The sequence below is a fragment of the Toxotes jaculatrix genome, chromosome 15, assembly GCF_017976425.1.
Source record: "Toxotes jaculatrix isolate fToxJac2 chromosome 15, fToxJac2.pri, whole genome shotgun sequence".
NCBI lineage: Eukaryota > Metazoa > Chordata > Actinopteri > Toxotidae > Toxotes > Toxotes jaculatrix.
Genome location: NC_054408.1, coordinates 6,965,557 through 6,986,051, shown reverse-complemented (window position 1 = coordinate 6,986,051; position 20,495 = coordinate 6,965,557). Strand labels below are relative to the sequence as shown.

The following is a 20,495-nucleotide window of genomic DNA, read 5'->3' as shown; positions in this document are numbered from 1 at the left end:
GCGTTTTAATGGAGGAAATAAGAGGGGGAACTTGTTTTATACACTCTATACAAGGCCTCGCTTATTGTCAGATATCTTTTATCTTTTATTTTTCCCATGAATGATTCATGCCTCGGCTGCTTTGTGCTGTCGCGCCTTTCAGAGGTAGCGCCATCAGGGGGCTATAAGTTTTCCCATTAGCTCAGTGATTAGTTTATACCAGCCTCCTTGGCCCGTTAGGCCCAATTCTGAGATAACAGTGGTTATTTTATAGAATTGTCGGGATAAGAAGTGAACAGAGCTACTTCTACTTTTTCATTTGAGGTGACACTGATATTGTTTTGTTCACTCTTATTTACAGTTCACATAAAAAAACGTAATCGTTTAACAGGCAAGGTACAGCTTCCTAAAATACATTTTACAAAAAGTAGTAGAGTCCAGCTGAATGTATGTATTAACAATCCATTTATATCTTGTAAAATTTTCTGATGTTCAAAACCCTCGTTAATCAAATTCAGTCACAGTCCATGATGATTTGACACTTGTCAATTATATACTGTATATGTCCTGATATTTTTTTAATTATTTTTTAGCAAGATGTTTATATTGTAAATATAATTTATAATTAAACATCAAGGGTCTGCACAATCATAGCTGATTCATCTATTTTTTTTTTATCCATCATGTCCAACGGCACCATGCACCTCAAAAAGACAGATCACTACAAAAGGCATGCGAGAAAAGGACTTTTCACATTACACAGCCTATTCAAGTAATTTTTTTTCTTCTTTTACAGAACACAATTATTAAAAACTGAAAAAAGTTGAACCAAAGTTTTCAAACTTCAAAAAAAAAACATCAGCAGGGTACTACACATCACCAAAACTGATATTATTATTCTTTGGTGTTTCTGTAATTCCAGTACAACATTGATACCAGCAAATAAATTACAATGTACAAAACAACATTTTTTTTTTTGTAATTAAAACTACACAACATTCACAAGCATCAGCACAGTTACATATATACAAATCCTACAGGGTCAAAGCCTGTCAGTGTAGACATTTAGGGTCTCAAGGGACTTACTCATACTCTTCAACGAGCATAACACTTGTATTTTGTGCATAAAATATAGTCTTAAATAGTTCTTAAATATTACAAAATTCCATCCAAACACATGTATTGTATAAATCTGAAAAGGTAAATGAGAACCCTTAAGACACCCAGATGTTTGCCTCTTCTTTTTTTCCTTATTGGTTTATCAAAGTTTGTACCACACCTTAGAGAAATCACGTGAAATAAAAAAGCCTCAACCCTAGCCACTACATTTAGTCCATTAGCTATTTGTTGCTGTTTATGGTGTTAGAAGCTGTACCATTTATTTACCTTGAATGTCTAGAATATGACAGTGATTGATAGCAGCCCAGTTATTAAACTGCAAGGGGATGATGGGAGGTCACATGAAAGATGTCACTTCAGGGCACCAGTTGAGTCTTTAGACATGCAGTTAATTAAACCCTGCATATTAGTTTTGTCAAAGAAAAAAAGAAAGAAAAAAGATTCATTGTAAAAAGTTCTGATCAGAAACTGGTTCACTTTAAAATTTTTGGTCCTCTCAACAAAGAAGCAGGGATTTTTAAATTTTAATTTCAGTTCTCATTGTTATAGTTGGATGTTTTATTTAGTCAATTATGATATACATTTTAGGAAAGAGAAAGGTCAAGGGTCATGTCACAGGCATTTCTTCCTCCTGTACTTAGCCCTGCGTTGCATCCACCATAAATGTGTATTAACTGCGTTTAGCGCAGTCGTTTAATAATACTACAGTGAAAATAATTGATCGATATCCCAAACGCACGGGCCAGCATGGATCTACGCACTTTAATGGGTCAACTAGATGACGAGTTTGACAGTCACGTGGTTGTAAACGGGGCATCAGAGCATTGTCCTCGGATCTGAATTTCTGAAAGAGTCCTCATCGTCTGAATCAGACGTTGGCACATCGCTGGAGGGGGTGTGGAGGTGGTTGGGTCCTCCGCTCCCCTGGCACACATACCACTCGTTGAGGTTGGTCACCTGAGGGGAGAGGTTCGCAGAGCGGTTCCTGTGCGGCTCGGAGTTGGGCGAAAGAGGGTCTCCAAGTGGGTTTGTGGAGGAAATGTAGGTGACGTTGGTGGAAGGGGGCGGCGGGGACTTGCAGTGCACTTTCATGTGCTTCCGCAGCGAGCTCGGATGTGTGTAGGATTTGTCACAGCCACGGACTTTGCAGTAGTAAGGCTTGTCACTGGTGTGGACGTGAGAGTGCTTCTTCCGGTCGCTGCTGTTGGCGAATTTTCTGTCACAACCGTCAAACTCGCACTTAAAAGGTTTCTCTCCTTGGGGAAAAAAAAGAAACAGATATTGTCAGTGCCATGTGCAATAATGTCACAGCCTCACCCACTGTTATGGAAAAGTCTCTACAATGGGATTTTACATTTTTACACACATCAGAAGATTAGAACTGAGAATTCATTTTCCATTTGGGTATACAGCCTCTTTACAGTCATGCCATATAACTTAATGAGCCACAGCTTCTCAGCATATCACCTTAAATAAATACATCATGAAGGCAATTTCTCATTAACTGCTCTGTGTAGCAGCCTGTGCTTTTCCTCTGGGGCTTTCTCTTCAGCACAGCTTTTTCACTAAGCATCTACTATAGAGACACAACTCCACACCCACTTGTCCAAAGCATTTTCCTGTGTGAACACGTGTAACATGCCTTTAGGCCTTCTGGTTACATGTATGTGTGTATGTGGGGGGTGGGGGGCACTCAGGAGACCACCAGGAGCCGTTTATGTACTATGCTGGACTCTGCTATAACTCATCACACGCACGCGGGCGCGCGCGGGCGCACACACACACACACACACACACAAATGAAAAACATGCTTCTTCAGATTTATAGCCTACCATGTGCATACATGTAAAAATTTTGGATTGGAGTGCAGTGTGCATTGTCAAAATCATAAACAGTAAGAAGGTGTAACCTGGACTCTCTGCTGACTTATGTTTTTGGTAGATTACTTATTTATTTCCCTCGGGATTTAACGTTATTCATTAAGGTGTAGAGGCCTATCTCTGCTGGTGGCACGAAGCCAAAATTAGGCGCTTTTTTTTTTGCCAAAACAGGACTCCTAGCCGGAATAAAAACACCAAAAAAAAGGGTCATTTTAACGTAGTGGAACGTTTTTCTATCCACTGTCTCACAGACTCACTATCTTGAATTTTAAGGTCTCTGTAACTCTGTCCCAACACTTCACCATGACGCAGTTGTTTTGTTTGGACAATATTCTCGGATAGGTTATATTTCTCTACTGACAGCAGCTCAGAGGTTGTAGCCTGTGGCTCATACTCCTGATGGTTAACGGAAAACCAGTGTTTAAACTCAACAAATCCGGCATATGTTAAGATATCGTGGACCATGTGCATAGACTGGTCGATATATAAACTAGGCTTCTGCGTAAACGTCCTACGCCTGAAGATAATTACATTTACGCGAGTTGTCCTGCATGTACGTAAGCACGTTTTACAAATCATATGCCCTAATCCTCTCACGCCTACTGCAGGCGTCTCGGTGAGTAAAAAAGTTTATATTTAAGACAGGAAATGAAACACATTTACTCACTATACAAATAAATCACTGAATAAATGTACCTTTTCTCGCTTGTGCGCGCAATTACGCACCATCGCACTGTCCATCCGTTTAGGATCTGAATAGTAAAACAAGGTCGCCACGGAGAGACGATCATGCTCTGCGATCAAGTGACATTTTTCAGATCGCCGAATGCAAGTTCTACACAATTACAATTACTGACCTGTGTGAGTCCTCTTGTGAATCTTTAAATTCTCCGATCGAGCGAACACTTTTCCACAACCCGGGAAAGGACACGGGAAGGGCTTTTCTCCCGTATGAACTCGGATGTGATTTATCAGTTTGTACTTCGCTTTGAAAGCCTTTCCTTCCCGTGGACATTCTTCCCAAAAACAGACGTGGGTGCTCTGCTCCGGTCCCCCGACATGCTCCACGGTGACGTGGTTGACCAGTTCGTGCATGGTGCTGTAAGTTTTAGAGCAGGGCTTTTTTTGACTTTGCTCCTGGTCAATCCATTTGCAGATTAGCTCTTGCTTTATGGGCTGCCGCATGTATCTTAAAAACGCCCCCGTCGCTCCGTGAGGAGCAGAAGCGATGTTCACATTGAGGTTCATGGAGTTGTAGCTGTGGAGAGAAGAGGGTCCATAGTGCTCTGGCCTGTGCCCGAAGTGCTCTGGCCTGCCGTAAATGTCCCCCGGTATACCCAGGCGCATCTGCCCATTGAGGGCATGGTGGTGGGCACCTGGGGACGCCTGGTCGTGAAGTCCAGTAAAAAGTGAATGGGCCCCACTTTCCGTGTGCCCATAAGCACCTGTTGGGGAGATGAACATGCCATGGTGATGAGGGGAGGAGGCGGAACTATGCTGGTCGCCAAGTGCATGCATAGCAGAGGCTGAGAGTTCTCTCCTGAGGATGAAGTCCCTGCTGCTTGAGTAGCCTGAGTGGGGGTGAGCCACGGGGAAACCAACTGTGGTCTGAGCAGAAGTGAAAGATGCCGCGGTCTGGGCTTCGGGATGGCTCTGAATGTGCTGAGATGGGCTAAGTTTGAGAGCATTTGTCTGTGCCATGTGCTCTGGTCCAAATGGAGTGAGTGCCACTCCGGGGTCGTTGCCCAGCTCCCCAGGGTGGAGGTGGGCATGTTGGGAGAGAGGGTGATGCCCCCCTAGCCCCGGGAAGCCTGTCATATTCTGATGAGGAAGGGGTTGAGTCGCTGCCAAATCCGCTAATCTTATCGCTGGATTCCTCTTGCTTAAAGGGGGTTCCATAACTACACTGACAAGTCCATCCGCACTCACCGCAATTGTTTTTCACCACACCACGCTCTCTAAAACATTAGGAAAATATGTATATAAGGGGTCTATAAGTTCTTTTGTCCGGCTTCTAACTCTGCTTGCTCCTTTTCCCACTCTGTCCTCAAGCGATTGGCAGAACATACAACAGTTGGAGGACACAGTGGGGAATACAGTTTAGAAATCGCACTGCGGGTATTGGACGGATTTCGGTGACTGGCAGTTAGGAGAACGAAGCGATTGGCTGTCGTTCAGCGCAGGGGCTCAGCAGGGTTCCGCCCCCTCACTCTCTTTATCGCTGTTGACTCCAAAAAGTTGTACTCACGGAGTTACCAGCAGTTCTGTTTGCGCGGCTTTCTGTTTACTGGTGCCGGCGCATGTGGTTGACCGAAATGTCAGTTTATGTGATAAGCGCAGCCTAGTTTATCCCTGGTTTGGTCTGTCCAAGTGTCTTATCACTGATTTCATGTCGCCATAGATGGAAAAAAAAATAAAGAAAGTAAAGCACGAGTCTAGTGCGTGGTTGTCTGTGACTTGTGTAAAGCATGTGACCACGTATAGATGTTTAATATAGACATCGTTGATCAGTCAAACTTTATGTATTTGGTATTTGGACATTCTGTAGTTACCGATGAGCATTTGGACAACATGCAGCTCCTAAGACATAACATGATTTGTCAGGAAACTGCAAGATGGCAAGGGCGCACCTGTGGAAAGGCATTGAATTGCTAAATTATGCAAAATATTTTACTGAAAAAATGTAATACAGTAACAAATAAATAAAACCAAGATAGCAACCGAGGAATAGCTCTACAGTTTTTTTAAGGTGTTTCTTTCTCTATTCTCCCGGTAGCGGTTATTAATCATCATTAGTATTATATGGATATGATTCATTCTCTTCGTATGTTGAATTGTATAGCCTAACATTACGTCTGCACTTGAATTAAAAAAAAAAAAAAGCTTTAAATGGGGTTTTGGGTTGTGCGGGCTGTCATCCCAATCATAATATAATGCTGAAGTTAGGAAAACCAATAAAATGTCTTACATGTTTACTTCTTCAGACATTTTTCATAAAGCCCCAATAAAAATTCCCATTAAAATAATTTGAATCGTGCTGACAGTCATTACAATTTAAGGCAGATCTTTGCGAGAGTTAAGAACCTTCAATAGTAAACTAAGACAAGAGTATTACAGCGTAATCTATCGTTTTATTTGAGTGAGTTCCTTGGCAGGTCCTGCAAAAGCTGTCATACATTTTTTTCAGCAAATAAACGAAACATTATTTATCAATGTTTGTGATCTTTGGTTATAATGAGTTTGGGACACACTTGTTAAACTCTGTTTAAGTTCACGTAATATGAGTAGTCCCTGTTGACAGCAGGACGTGTATCTGTCATTGATATGTCTTAATTCGGACACCTTTCCAATCGATGTTATAGCTAGACTCAAACTTCAAACCATCAGGTCATCTTGTAGTGCAAAGTTTTAGTAACTTGAACAGGAGCTGGACTTTAAAGAAAAAAAACTATATATATATATATATATATATATATATATATATATATATATATATATATATATATATATATATATATATATATATATATATATATATATATATATAATGGATTTGCATTGTGTAAGAGAGAGAGGGGGAGTTTACATGTTATGGGCCTGTTGCACGTGCTCCTCTGATGAAACTGATTTATGAACTTTTTTATGTCAGAAACTTCTAAATTTGACATATAAGACAACGTGGTCTCATAAAAAAAAAATATTTTAAAAAGAGTTGACAGTCAAACGAGATCGTTTCATTCGTCTTTCTGCACTGGTGTTGAGAGTATTTCTGCCTGCTCCTCTATTAATTAACAGCTGCTCATTTTTATTTATTTTTTTTTTAATTTACCTGCCCGACCGACATACCCGTGTCTTATTTGTATTTTTATCAGAATTTGAAATTTACTTAAAAAAAAAAATCACCACCCGTGACCGTATGTGTGTCCTGTCCCGTTGCCTTACAGATTTATTAAATTTTTATTTTTATTTTTTTTAATTTATTTTTTAATATAAATAAAATATGCCCTGCTCCAGTGAGAGCTTCTGGAAACCCATAAAACACAGAGGAGCAGTGGGTGCATTGTTTATGATTTGTTTAAAGGGCCCTGTTCCATTAAATGGGACCTAATCTATAAACCGACAAAATCAACAAGAATAACACGTTTGATGATATTTTTTCCTTCATTTTTCATGTTTTGAAATGTCATAAGCTTTGAAATGGATTTAAATTACATGCAATCTTAAAAATATCTAAAGTAAGAAAGAGAAACTCAAACTATGGACTTATGGTTTCCAAATTACCTAAAGCTGTCGTTGCCTGAGACAAAAGGGGGGGACGTCTTAAACCTCTCTCTCTCTCTCTCTCTCTCTCTCTCTCTCTCTCTCTCTCTCTCTCTCTCTCTCTCTCGCTCTCTCTAAAACAAAGACGCTTTGTCATAAACAGGGTTATTTTACCAAAAGGAGTCAAGAGGGCAGCATATGTGGTCTTAACGGGTCATAGGTCAAACATCCATGAAACACAAGGTCACGGAAGCCACACAAGTAACCTTCCAGTGTGTCAACATATTGATATTGTCAGATAACAGAGAGGAGAAATATGCCTTTGGCCCCCATTGTAATACACAGGCACAGCACCCTTATGTGATCATGAGTATTGACTTCATTGATAACCTTTGCTACATTTCCAGCGTACAAAAAAAAAAAAAAAAAAAAAAAAAAAACAGTTGGCTACTTGTCAGCTCTAACTTCAGATCACATTCTGAGTAATAATTCATGTGATTTATATTTTACATCTGTAGGACATGTTTCAGTGAGTATTGCTGCTCCTAAAACCTGTTGAAATACTGGTCTTTGGGGGATTTTCAATAGGCTAGACCCCCTTTCTTCTCCAAACAGAAGGGAATACCCGCAGCCATGTGCCTCTACCCGATTGATTTTTTTTTTCTTCTTTTTAATTCTCTTTTGCTTTTTTCCCTATCTGGGGAAGGTTTTGTGGTTTTCCCGAGAAATAAAGAACTTCTTATAGGGGTCGGCAGACGTGACTTTGAACTTGGATCAGCTCCTGCGTTTCCTGTGGTGCGGGTCGAAATAGACTTGGAAGAATGGCACACAACGCTCAGCCTGTCCCACTCTGAGCTAAGAGACACACAATTTCAAAAAGTTTTAAAACGTTTCCCTCGCCTTCATCATTATTTGTCGTTTACTGAGCTCCGGAGAGCTGAGAGAGGCAGAGAATTGTGTTGTGTATTGGAACCGGGGAGCTTGTGGGATTTTAGATTTAAAATGTAAGTAAACTTCCTTTGACTTGTACTTGAATGAGCAGCTGTGGTGTATGGCCTGTATATCCCCATTTGAACGCAGATTCAGTGCATGCTTGTAATGGAAAGTTGCCAGTAAATGAAGCGAATCCTTGTTTTTTTTTTTTTTTTTTTTTTTTTTTAAATAGACTTCCCTCCTTCAGTTATATTTGTGCTTGTATGGGAACCAAAAGAAGATATTCCCATGAAGAATATAAAGAAAATGTTAGTTAACATTGTAAATACAATACAAAACAAAACAAAAAAACTGTATGGATGTAGCCTATTGTTTACTTGAGGACATCGTTTTGGGTAATTAAACAAAACATTACACAGACCCACGCTCACAAAGAGCGCCATAACATCCTAACTCAATAGCAACTGAAGACATGACTTTTATTGCTAAAACTTTATTATTGTGAGTTCAGAAAAGGCTCGACCTTATAGGTCACTAGTGGTTTACTTGGATCTAAGCGCAGTTCACCACCATAACATGTAACTTAATTGGTGTGGTGAATGTGAGAACCACCGAGCAAGCAGAACCAGCAACATATGGAACCATTAAAAGAACCAACAACCACTGGTGGTTGCCAGTGTGAGCACTGGAGCACCACTAAAGGCCCAGTTGTGGTTCCACAACCAGTGAAAAACCACTGGACTCCATATGGAGCCACACATGCTTTTTCAGCTGTGAAGAATTAAGTGGCTCAAGAGCTTCGTCAGATTTGAATGATATAAGAAAAATCTTAATTCTTTAACAGATTATTATGATATGACAACATTTAAGATCTACGTGGCTTCAGATTTATGAATTTATTGTGATTTGTATTCATGTGTAAAACGGAGGTTTTGCTTGTTTCACTGAGTGTCTAAAAATAACCAAAAAAAAAATGTTTAGCTTTATTATATTCATCCAGTAACTGTTTACTATGCGTTTTTACCACAGAGATTTGATGCGCCCTCGGTGGACTTTTAAGTAAATAAATTAATTTAATATCCAAGCAGGGTATGATGCTTTATAGATGCAAGGATGCCTGCACATAATTAGAATCTTTTTCTGCAGTTATGCTGACATGCGTACTGAACATTTTGCCTTAGCAGATAGTGTAATTATAGTTATGATGGTGGTTAATTGTTGTATACTTAATAGTTTGGCTCCATGTAGGTTATAGTACGACAGCATGATGATTTCCATCATGCTGTCGTACTTTGTTTCCAAATCTAGAATAGATTAAGCTGTTGCGCTATATTTAGATGAAGTATCCTAAATAATAACAAATTATCATTTTCATAATCTATTATATATTTTTCCCTCCTGATCTAAATAGCTCTCTCTCTCTCCAATCTTATTTTGTCTCATCAAATGCCATATTTTAAAAATCTTTTATACATATTACAACTTGGCACCTACGAAACATAAACAACAAAACCATGTTCGCTCCTCTCTCTTGTCGCTTTCCTTTCGCCTGTACACCCCCCAAATGTTCTCCTAAAAGTAGGCGGTAATTATTAGCGGAAAATGGCGTTGCACTATTAAGTCGCCAAAGCGCTACCTGCTATTGGAGGGGCACCTGGGATTGATGAGGAGCAGTGGCCAATGAGGCTGCGAGGAATGAATGAACGGGCTCCAGTTAAAGGGGGCGGAAGAGGAGGTAGAGCCAGTCCACGGAGAAACAGGGACCCTCCGCGATAAACACAGGCAAGCCAGAGAAATAAATACAAACCCAATCGGAACAGCGATTTTTGAGATGCTCCAACTACTCTCGCTCTGTGTACGCAGAGGACACCTAGTAAGATAATTATTTAATTCTTCGAGTGCATTTTCACGCAACCAACTGTCGCATTCAAGAGGAGAGGACACGAGGAAACTCTTCACTTCGTCACGTTTGGATTTTTCAGTCCCAAGTTAACTAGAAGTAAATTCAGTGCTCGATAAGCCAAGCTGAATTTTTTTTCCCTCATGAACGGAGCAGCGTTTTGAATCACACCTGATATGGTGTTTTCAAGGTTGGAAGTTGAATCGTTGCGTGCCAGCATTAACATTTAATTTTTTTTTTTTTTCTTTAACTTATTCGCTGTAACTCTGAGTCCCGCGCTGATTTAAACAAAAAGAAATTTGTTTTCTGAAATAATGTTACTGGATGCTGGTCACCAGTTCCCCGGACTGGGAGTGGGCTCATTTGCTAGACATCACTCAGCGAGCGAGATGCAGGAGAGAGACTTGAGTTTGGCACAAAATAGCTTTGTAGACTCCGCACACATGGGTGCGTTTAAGCTGAACCATGATCTCTCTCCGGGACAGAGCTCTGCCTTCACCACCCAGGCGCCGGGCTACCCCGCTGCGGCTCTGGGGGCTCACGCCGCCCATGTCACATCGTATGCAAGCTCTCCTTTCAACTCCACCAGGGACTTTCTCTTTCGTAGTCGTGGCTTCGGAGAATCCTCTCCGGCGAGCAGCCAACATACTATTTTTGGCCCCACGGCGGGATCCCTTCATCACTCCCACACAGACACTCAGGGCCACATTCTGTTCCCCGGGATCCACGACCAACATGGGTCCCACGGATCCCCGAATGTCCTTAACGGACAAATGAGGCTCGGCCTACCCGGAGAAGTTTTCGGACGCTCCGACCAGTACCACCAGGTTTCCAGCCCGAGGACCGACCCGTACTCGGCCGCGCAGCTCCACAACCAGTACGGCTCCATGAATATGAACATGGGGATGAACATGGCAGCCCATCACCACCCCGGTGCCTTTTTCCGCTACATGAGGCAGCAGTGCATCAAACAGGAGCTCATCTGCAAGTGGATCGACCCCGAGCAGCTCAGCAACCCAAAAAAGTGTTGCAACAAAACTTTTAGCACCATGCATGAGTTGGTCACACACGTCTCGGTAGAGCATGTCGGTGGACCGGAGCAGACCAACCACGTCTGTTTCTGGGAGGATTGCTCCCGGGAGAGCAAACCGTTCAAGGCGAAATACAAACTGGTTAACCACATTCGGGTGCACACCGGGGAGAAGCCTTTTCCATGTCCCTTCCCCGGCTGTGGAAAGGTCTTCGCACGGTCGGAAAACTTGAAGATACACAAGAGAACACATACAGGTAATTATCACAACACAGTGAAATCTGTTTTTCTGATTTTATATATATATATATATAAATCTACATAGCTAGGTTAGTGTTACTAAGCGTTACTGTTGTTGTTAAGGGTGCATGTGTATTTATTTTGCTGTTGTAGATGTGTGCCTTTCCAAGACAAATTAAAATCTGATTATCAGCTGCTATTTTCGGCTGCTAAAGTAGATAGTAAGAGAGTAGAAACAGATTGAGTAGATTTAGGAGCACATCCAGGGGAAAGGAAATGAGTTTAGAATAGTGGTATAATTCCTTTCCTCAGTACACGGCTACACTGGGCATATTCAGTTCTTCTGGTGTAAAGCATTTTCCAAACGTGTAGAAAACAATTTAACTCTGTCAGTGTTTTATTGTTTGGAGGTAAACTTTAAAATGGGTCAAAGGGGAGTGTGGGAGCGCGTTGCGTGCATCGTAGAGCTGCACGGCTGATAGTAAATCAGATCAGTTGGTTTAATGTAGCCTGCTCACGATACTGCGCTTTATGGCTCACATCGCTTCCCTTTTCATATAGATTTTTTCTCACTGTGGCAATAGAGAAAATATTCCTGGTTAATTGTGATTTGTACTTGATGTGGTGTAGGAGTTGTGCATTGTGGTGGTGTAGATTTAGCCGAGCGCAGCAGCACCAGCACTACTGTTTATGTGCGAGGATTGCCTTTTGTTTTCTCATGCGCCCCTTTGACAGGAGCTAAGGTGCTAGACAGGGCCATTACCAGCCTTTCACATTTGGAGTTATTTTCTTGGGAAATACATGATGGTGCCGTGCCATGGAATTGGTCAGGTGCTAATTAGATTTTTATTGTCTCCCAGCAAATGGTACGCCTTCTGTGGGCCTACTGAGGACGGCCTTGTCCCCCTCTCCCACCCCCTCCAAATCACTATGCGCATTATTTAGGCTAAATAAGATGTAGCAACCCCCCCACCTCATTTAAAAAATCTAGTCTTCAAACTTTGAATATCACATTTGGTTGAGTTGTTTTAAAATTTGGATTGCTGAGATTTTAGGGAACACATTCAACTCTACACTCAACTTTTGCATTTGAATTTTACGCATTGAATGCTCAGCACAACTTTGGTTACACACTCGGCCCGAGGCTTTTCTTATCTGACTGTGTCTTCTTGTTTCTTGGTTTTTCCTGCAGGAGAGAAGCCGTTCCAGTGTGAGTTTGAAGGTTGCGACAGAAGGTTTGCAAACAGCAGCGACCGAAAGAAACACATGCATGTTCACACGTCGGACAAGCCTTATCTCTGCAAAATGTGTGACAAGTCCTATACACATCCCAGCTCCCTAAGAAAACACATGAAGGTAAATACCTCGTGTCAGGAAACATGATGTGCTGAATACCTATGTCTGAGACAGGCCTTCATAATGTTTGTTATTAACACATAAGTACAAATATGAATGGTTGTGGATTTGAAATAATTGATTCACATCTAAATTTACAAGCTTTTATATTTGTTACAAGTATATATTAGATTTTAAATACTAATTTGTATTTTTTTCCTCAGGTCCACGAATCCTCTCCATCAGCCTCAGACTCATCACCAGCAGCCAGCTCTGGGTATGAATCTTCCACACCTCCAGGTCTGGTGTCTCCCACCACTGAGACCCAAAGCAACACTACCCTGTCCCCAGCCTCAGCTGTCCACAACACCACCAGTCACAGTGGCCTATCCTCCAATTTCAGTGAATGGTATGTTTAGGACTAAGATGAAATGAAGCAACACACACTCATTTCACAGCACTGGAACATCCAGCAGGAGATTGGGACACGTGCACACAAGAGGCACACAAACATTTGTTTATTTTTTATTTTGCTATTTTTGATTCACCAGGGAAGATGACGATTACCAACAGAGGAAAATATGTATAATAGTCGAGGTGTATTTCATATTGTAAATAATTACTAAAAGCCCACTTTCCCATTGGTTGTGATAGTTTGTCAGTCTTTGGTGTATAGATGTTCCTTCAATGGTAGCTATTTCTCTAACTGGACTTTTAGTGCACATATTACGCTAAAATTGTACTATAATGTTGAATATTGTGATCTTAAGGCAAATTGATTGTACTATACTAAACACCTATAAACTGGAAAGAGTGCCAAAGTTAACATTTAACTCAAACAGACCACAATATTATGCTTGTGAATGTATATTTTAGTTTGCTGGGCTTAACTTGTGATGTTTTGTGCTTTGCAAGTTTGAATTGTGAAATACTATCTGGAAGATTGTGAGGAAAATAAACGTTGTGCCGTTCGATTTTCTGTAACTACACCCATCCTTTTGTAAATATCAACTGCCATATTTATCCATTTGTAATTAAATTATGGTATTTACTTGCTACAGATGAAACAGTATTTATAAAGAATGTTTCTTTACTATAAATATGTACAATTACGAGCTAAACATGGGCAGTTGTTTCGTTACGTGCTTTTGTTCAAAGTTTTAAGAGGTGTTTTCTTCCTTATTGTGATAAGAATTTTACTGCATACAAATATAATAAAAGGTGTTGCAAGTGCTAAATATTTTCTTTGCTTTTTGTTGCCGGTAGACTTTAGTAGAATTTAGTTTGTTTTGAAATTAGTCCAATACTCTCAGGAAAAAATTATTACATCTCAAACTTTATAACATAGTCGTCAACTCTTGATCTAAATGCTCATAATTATTCTCCTTAGCCTTCAGAACATTGTGGTGTTTTACCTCAAGCTTTGCAAAGCATGTTTACAGGCCCTTAACAATGTGGCTGTTGTGGTGCTGGAAGTAGACAAGAGGGTTGTGAATTTATTTGACCTGTGTGCACACAGTCAGAAGTTTATTAAAAAATAAACCATAAGAAGGACTTAAATTCTTAGCAGTCATAATCTGCTGTTTGGTTTTATTCATTCATTTATTTTGAAATCTGAATGAATAAACCCAAGCAAACTAGGCATTTTCACTTTGCACACTCAGCACACTCAGTGCTTGTGCGCATACCGGTATGTTCATAAAGGGAAAACAGCAAACAGGTTTTCCCTTCCATAAATCATATCTTGTCACTTTATATTTTCCCAGATCAGTTACTGAGTTTATTTGAAAACACTGCCCGTAAATGTAACCCCTCCCCTCGAGCTGGACACTTTACTGCACAGGAGTGGGTGCAGAAACAGCCGTGATCTTGAACTTGACTTGGCTCAGTCCTGTGGTCTATGAGAGTTTCTTCGTGCTCTGGTTGTATCCTGTTATGGGAGATGGCCATATGTTCCCGTAGTCCTGCTATTAATTTAGGTGGTTTGAATAACGCTTCAGATGTGTTTGTTTTACTTTGGCGTTTCGTGGTGCTGTGAGTAAAAGATAATGGCGTGGATTACTGTCAGTGAACTTTTATAGCACTTACAGATCTGAGGCTCTTTGAAGACTAAACATCACAGTCCGAGTGGGCCTGAATTAAGGCTGCAGCCTTTTAGATGTATTAAATAAGGTAGAGAAAAAATAACTTAAATGTTTGTCAGCTGGTTGTTTGTTGTTTTGTGAGACTCCGACCTCTCCTAACTGCGCATGCTTCTCTGTGAATAAGTTGCTGTCATTATTGTTCTATGAGTCATGCTTCATGGATGTTCAGAAACATAGCAAACACGTAGTGGGGACTTGTTAGTGATGAGGGATATCGCTGCAGGCCGACTCTCCGCTGCAGCAGCAAGTGGCTCTCTGTCCGTCTTATGGAGCTGCTGTCTCCTGTTGTACATGCTGCTCACATTACTTGGCTCACAGAATTATGAAGTAAATAAAAAGCTGGTAGGATCTCCAACGAAGCGATGCTGATTACAACCAGGCAGTGAGAACAATTAAAACCAGTCAGAATCCACTAAAATTATGTTTTTTTCCCTCTCTCCTTAAAAATACTTGAGTTTTGTTGATCTCCTCTCCCGTGGTAAACTTCACATATTTACATCATCAGCCAATTAAAAGAGGGTAAACTCTTTTTTTGGCAAAGGAAAAAAGAGTTTTTTGCTGAGACGAGTTTATCTCTGTCCCAGAAGTCGATGCGAAAAAAAATATTGGTTTATATGCAGCTTATTTAGCACTTGAAATCACCTCCTAATGGCCCCTTCAGTGGCTGGCCCGGTGACCTCTCCGGCGGAGGAAGGTATGACCTGTGGGAAGTGGGAAAGGTCAGCTCCACACAGTGTGTCGATGCCGGTTCCTGTTCGGCTCCTGCTGCGCTGATATTGATCCGCGGAGAAGGAAGCGCTCTTTTTTCTTCTCACAGCTCGTTGTACATTGTTGACTGTACTGTAAAGATACAGTGCTGTAAGAACACAGAACTCAACCTGTTTCACTGGGCCTGTAGTTTATTGGCGGTGTTTTGGGGGGTTTTTTTGTTGTTGTTTTTTTGTTTGTTTTTAGGTGTTATCTTTGAACTCAGGTCAAAGTTCAGAAGAAAATCTTTGAAACCTGCCTGTCCACATTTTTATTTGCGGAAAAAATAATTGGACGCCCATTTGAGGTTGATGTTTAATTTATGTCGTGTTCAGACTGGTACCTATGGAGTCAGGGCCTCTTTTTGCACAGTCCACTTTTGACTTGCCAGATCTTTGTCACTTTTTGTCTAACATCTAATCTCTTCAGCCGGTTGATTCAATTCATTTTCAAGTAAAAACTATTTTGTTGTTTTTGCTTGTACCTGAATTCACGTAGGCTACGTCTAACAACAACTTCTTGCAGCAAGGCTTGAATGACAAATATTTACTTGAATTACCCAGTGGATGTGTCATTGCAGACAACGTTATTTACCTCTACGTCAGTGAGGATGAATGTTACGCACCCGTTGGTGTGTGTGTGTGTGTGTGTGTGTGTGTGTGTGTGTGTGTGTGTGTGTGTGTGTGTGTGACAGAGACAGCAGGGTGGGCTGCCATAGGCCGTATTTGGGGACACATTTATGATCAACACCAGTTGACAGGGGCAACATGTCGATATTTGGGACAACATTGTTTAAATTTAGCTTCACTGCAGTTGCAGTTCACCATGTGAGCTGAAACGGTTTCTGTGTTAATTGGGGTTAGGTTAAAGTTTGAGTGAGAGGGTGAAGCGAGGAGCGGTTATGATTGCAGGCCTCCAGGGAATGAAATCAAGTCAGTGCGTTCAAGTGATGCCCTACAGCGCGCGCCTGAGTGTTTGCGTGTCCTAGGCTGTACTTGTTGGTGTGCAACCACAACAACATATCAGACCTGTCAGTCACTTCAGGTGAATTTATCTGCTGCTTTGGCATACTCACGCTCTCTCTCTCTCTCTCTCTCTCTCTCTCTCTCTCTCTCTCTCTTTCTCTATCACTCACACACAAAATCTACACTAATTGGACACCGTTAACTACTTGATTTTTTTTCTTTTTTTGCTCGTAACGAAAAGAAATCTGTGATGATGTGTTATTGAAATAAACTGTTTTGTTTTTTTTGTTTTTTGTAGCATTAATATCCCACATTTCAACGTAAGAGTTGGAAAAATAAAGCTGAAGCACCTGAAGAGCCTCGATTATTGGTCTTAGTTTTTCACAATGTAATTCATAAAATATAGCAGCGTATATATATATTTTGTCCACGTATTTGTTAAACACATTAAAGGGAAGCTTTTTTTTTTTTCTTATCAATAAAACCCATTGAAAGACCAACACCCATTTTACCTTTTCCTGATTGGACGGCCACATCAAGTCAAGTACAATTGACTTGATTTTCTTTAAGATATGAAGCCTCATAATGCAAAGTATGAAGGTCATAATAATTTCCGGCATTTAAGGATTATATACCCGGCTCTCTGGTCTTGTAAATGACCAACAGCTTTAATAGATCAACAGAGAGTTGTGTAAAATAAAAAAAAATACTTTAAATCAATTAACAAATAAATAAATAAATAAATGACCAACCGGTCCCATTGCATCATAACAGCAGTGCGCTGTGGTTATTATAATCATTTTGTCCCCTATTTTAAGCGAATGCAAGTCTATAATAGACAAAAAAATCTTTCCGAGTCAACAACAAATTTACTAAATAAATAAATAATAATAATAATATTGGAATAATTAAATGTAAACGTTTGCCTTGTTCTTCTGAACGCGCTTATGTTATTTATAGTTACACAAGTGACACTTCAAACAGCGGGCCTGCTTCCCCCACACCCGCCCCCCTCCCAAAAAAAAAAAAAAAAAACCTAAATTGTTGTAGGCACAATGCAGATTAATTTATTCATGTATTGGCAATACAATTTTCAAAGAAAATTTTTTATGGTCTGATTAGAATTAAAGTCGACAGAAATATTTGAATGTAATGCTTATGCCACTTGTTCATGCATGCCATGATATAAAAATAACTACTTTAGACTACCATAGACCTTTCATGGTGGTCCCTCATGGTGTCCCTTAATAGAGAGGTCAGTCCTTTATGCAGACCAGTGTTGCCCATATTATTAAGTGCAAAATATACATATTCTCAAACTAATTCTAACTCTTTGCTTTCTTTCTTTCTTTCTTTCTTTCTTTCTGTCCTCCCTTATCTCTTTCAGAATCTCTCTCCCTCTGTCTGTCTGTCTGTCTGTGACATGGCTTATGTTGTGTTTGTACTGAAGTCGATGTACAGTCTGCCTTCCTGTGCAACGCAGCCCCCATGGCCTTTCATCTGAGTTCAGCGGCCGCCTTTCTCACACAGATGAATGTGTTTCTGTGAAAGAGCCGGAATGGCTGTCACTTCTCCTGGCACGGCGGAGAAACAAACAAAACCCCCTACTCCTTTAAGGAAGCTGGCGCAGGCACCTCCCATCGGACACAAACACTACAGAGTCAGAAGCACAAATAGCCTCAAAAGCTAAACACTCTCCCTTTCATGCAGAACGCTTGGCATGACTGGTCCTCTCATGCACACAGAGAAACACAAAGTGGAGAGGTACAGAGTAAATGACATACTTGAGCTTAACTGAGGTGTTCTTATTGTTGTGGTCTCCCCCCAAAAAGTGTTAGAATTCAACTAATCCCTAACAAACTCAGCATTCTCCCCTGCTGTTGCCTTTGCAGTGAGGTTCTCAATATGGCTCCCACACAACACCTTGCCAGTTCTGTTTATTTGCCACAAGGGGTAATGTGCTGTTAATATGAAGCGTTTTCAGGTAACTCTTTTCTGCTGCAGCCGAGGCAGGAGCAGCTGTACCATCAAAGGCCAATTATCTGCAAGCAGAATACAAAACCAAGGCACACAGTGGCTAATATCCACCCCTCCCCACCACCCCCACACTTTTTTTTATGTGTTCACAGTTTATTCACATCTTTGGTTTATACATAGTGGATGTGGAATATGTAACAGGTTGACACAAGAGATCAGATGGTGAATTTTTTTTTTTTAAAAACTCATATAAGAAAACAGACTGTCATGACTCCCCCTCACACAGGCACCAACACACACATATGATTGTAGACTTCCTTTTCCATTCAAAACCACACTCGGCCAAGGAAATTTTCAATTTCCCAACACCTGTAAACATGCTGTTTTACCTCAGCTCCTTTGATCTTCAAACAGACCAGAGCTGTGCCCTGGGGGACACTGTGTAGAAAGGTGACTGGGTGGTGTGTGTTTTCTGTTTTATGGGAACGCCGGCAAGTAATGGAACATACCTTGTGGCCATTTTGCATTTCATATTTTAAGCTCATAATGGAAAAGTCTGCCATGCGTTCTTCCTCATTAAGACCACCTCAGATGAAGCTGAAACAAGACCACTGTCAGGCCCAGCTCATGGTCACATTTATCAACATGGACCAAACTAACACAGTTTAAAGTGGACAGTCAGTGAAAAATAAATTACAAAGAGCAGCTTTAGCTCCAAATCCATTATTTCACCATCAGAGGACAATTAGAAATTCCACTAAAAGACTAACAAGATCATAAAAATATATTTGATATATCAAAGTTTTGATTGCATAATTGTTTCTAGTGTTTCAAGTAGAAAAAGCAAAGTTTCAAAGCAAGAAAAGACTGAAACAAAAGTATGAGTCAGCGTGTGAGTGCAGGTTCTTTGTTTTGACACCAAATTGGCTCATTCTGTGTTGTGTGAAAATATGATCATGGTCACCAGCCTAACTTGATCATCTATGGACTGTGTTTGTTTAAAAAGACAGCACACATAGCTCATAAAATTAGCAAAGTTGTGATTTTTATTGCCCAAGTTGCAGCATTTGATTTGCTTTTACTGACAACAACAACAAACAGGTCATCGCTAAAAATGTATGAAGATGTTTGACATGTAATCTGTGAGTGATTATAAATCAGCTCGTTTTGTTGATCATTCTTTCTGAACATTCATTGTGACACATTAGAAATGTTTCTGAGGGACCAGTTTTTTTGTTGGAAAACAACTCATGGCAGTGAACCTGGCGCTGTGTTCGAGCCCCTTGCCGCTGTCACTCATGTTCGATTCAAGAGTGATCAGAATACGAACAAAAGTCATAGCTCATATTCAAACAGATTTATATGACATGACACAGGAATGAGTTGAATATGCCCCCTACTACTCCCCCGCCAACACACACACACTAGCCTCCCATCTGTCGCCTGCTCTGCTTTCTCTTCTTTTCAGGTATTTTGTGTGTGTGTGTGTGTTTTTCTTCTCAAATCTTACAAGACAACCCTTGACATGAGCTTAATCCAAAGGAAACAGTGAAGAGGTTTTTTTTTTTGGTAAATTCCCCTTCACTTTGAGATGATTTAATTTATGATGTGTTGTGACATGACTGTGTTGAATGTTTAATGTCTTAAAACACATCGGTGGTAAAAGGCTGTCAGGTTTATCTAATGAGACAGAAATGAAAGAGGACAGGGATCAAACCAGTTGCAGTCCCCATGATGCAGACTCTTATTCACTAAGTCATTATCACTCTGATCTTAACAGCATTTTCACTGTCTGCTTCTCTCCAGAGGGTTCCATTCACCAGAGGAGACAAACAAATAACACACTGGTGTTGGCTTTGTCACATGCAAATCAGCAGTTTTATTTTTCAGCATTTCAATCAAAACCAGCATTTGGCCACTAGACTGATATGTGCTATCGATTGTATTTTTTAAAATATATTTTCCTAAATATTCTATTCTATTTT

General features: G+C 40.5%; 2 protein-coding genes across 2 annotated transcripts; one reads left to right on the top strand and one right to left on the bottom strand.

Annotated features, from left to right (window-relative positions):
- Window positions 1-1,914: 1,914 nt before the first annotated feature.
- Window positions 1,915-4,902, bottom strand: zic5 (zic family member 5 (odd-paired homolog, Drosophila)). Its single transcript, XM_041057392.1, has 2 exons — window positions 3,837-4,902; window positions 1,915-2,354 (listed from the first exon to the last, which is right to left on the bottom strand). Exons 1-2 carry the CDS (start codon window positions 4,876-4,878, stop codon window positions 1,915-1,917), a joined length of 1,482 nt encoding a protein of 493 aa, XP_040913326.1. The 5' UTR covers window positions 4,879-4,902.
- Window positions 4,903-10,386: 5,484 nt separating this feature from the next.
- zic2a (zic family member 2 (odd-paired homolog, Drosophila), a) lies at window positions 10,387-13,672 on the top strand. Its single transcript, XM_041057393.1, has 3 exons — window positions 10,387-11,359; window positions 12,535-12,698; window positions 12,902-13,672. Exons 1-3 carry the CDS (start codon window positions 10,387-10,389, stop codon window positions 13,094-13,096), a joined length of 1,332 nt encoding a protein of 443 aa, XP_040913327.1. The 3' UTR covers window positions 13,097-13,672.
- The last annotated feature ends 6,823 nt before the right edge of the window (window positions 13,673-20,495 follow it).

Bases quoted from the DNA above. Each gene is read 5' to 3' on its own strand.
- zic5 (XM_041057392.1), bottom strand. From the start codon at position 4,878: ATGGAACCCCCTTTAAGCAAGAGGAATCCAGCGATAAGATTAGCGGAT. The intron at 2,355-3,836 runs GTCAGTAATTGT...TTTTTCCCCAAG, and splicing joins TCACAAGAGGACTCACACAG to GAGAGAAACCTTTTAAGTGC.
- zic2a (XM_041057393.1), top strand. From the start codon at position 10,387: ATGTTACTGGATGCTGGTCACCAGTTCCCCGGACTGGGAGTGGGCTCA. The intron at 11,360-12,534 runs GTAATTATCACA...TTTTTCCTGCAG, and splicing joins ACACAAGAGAACACATACAG to GAGAGAAGCCGTTCCAGTGT. The intron at 12,699-12,901 runs GTAAATACCTCG...TTTTTTCCTCAG, and splicing joins CCCTAAGAAAACACATGAAG to GTCCACGAATCCTCTCCATC.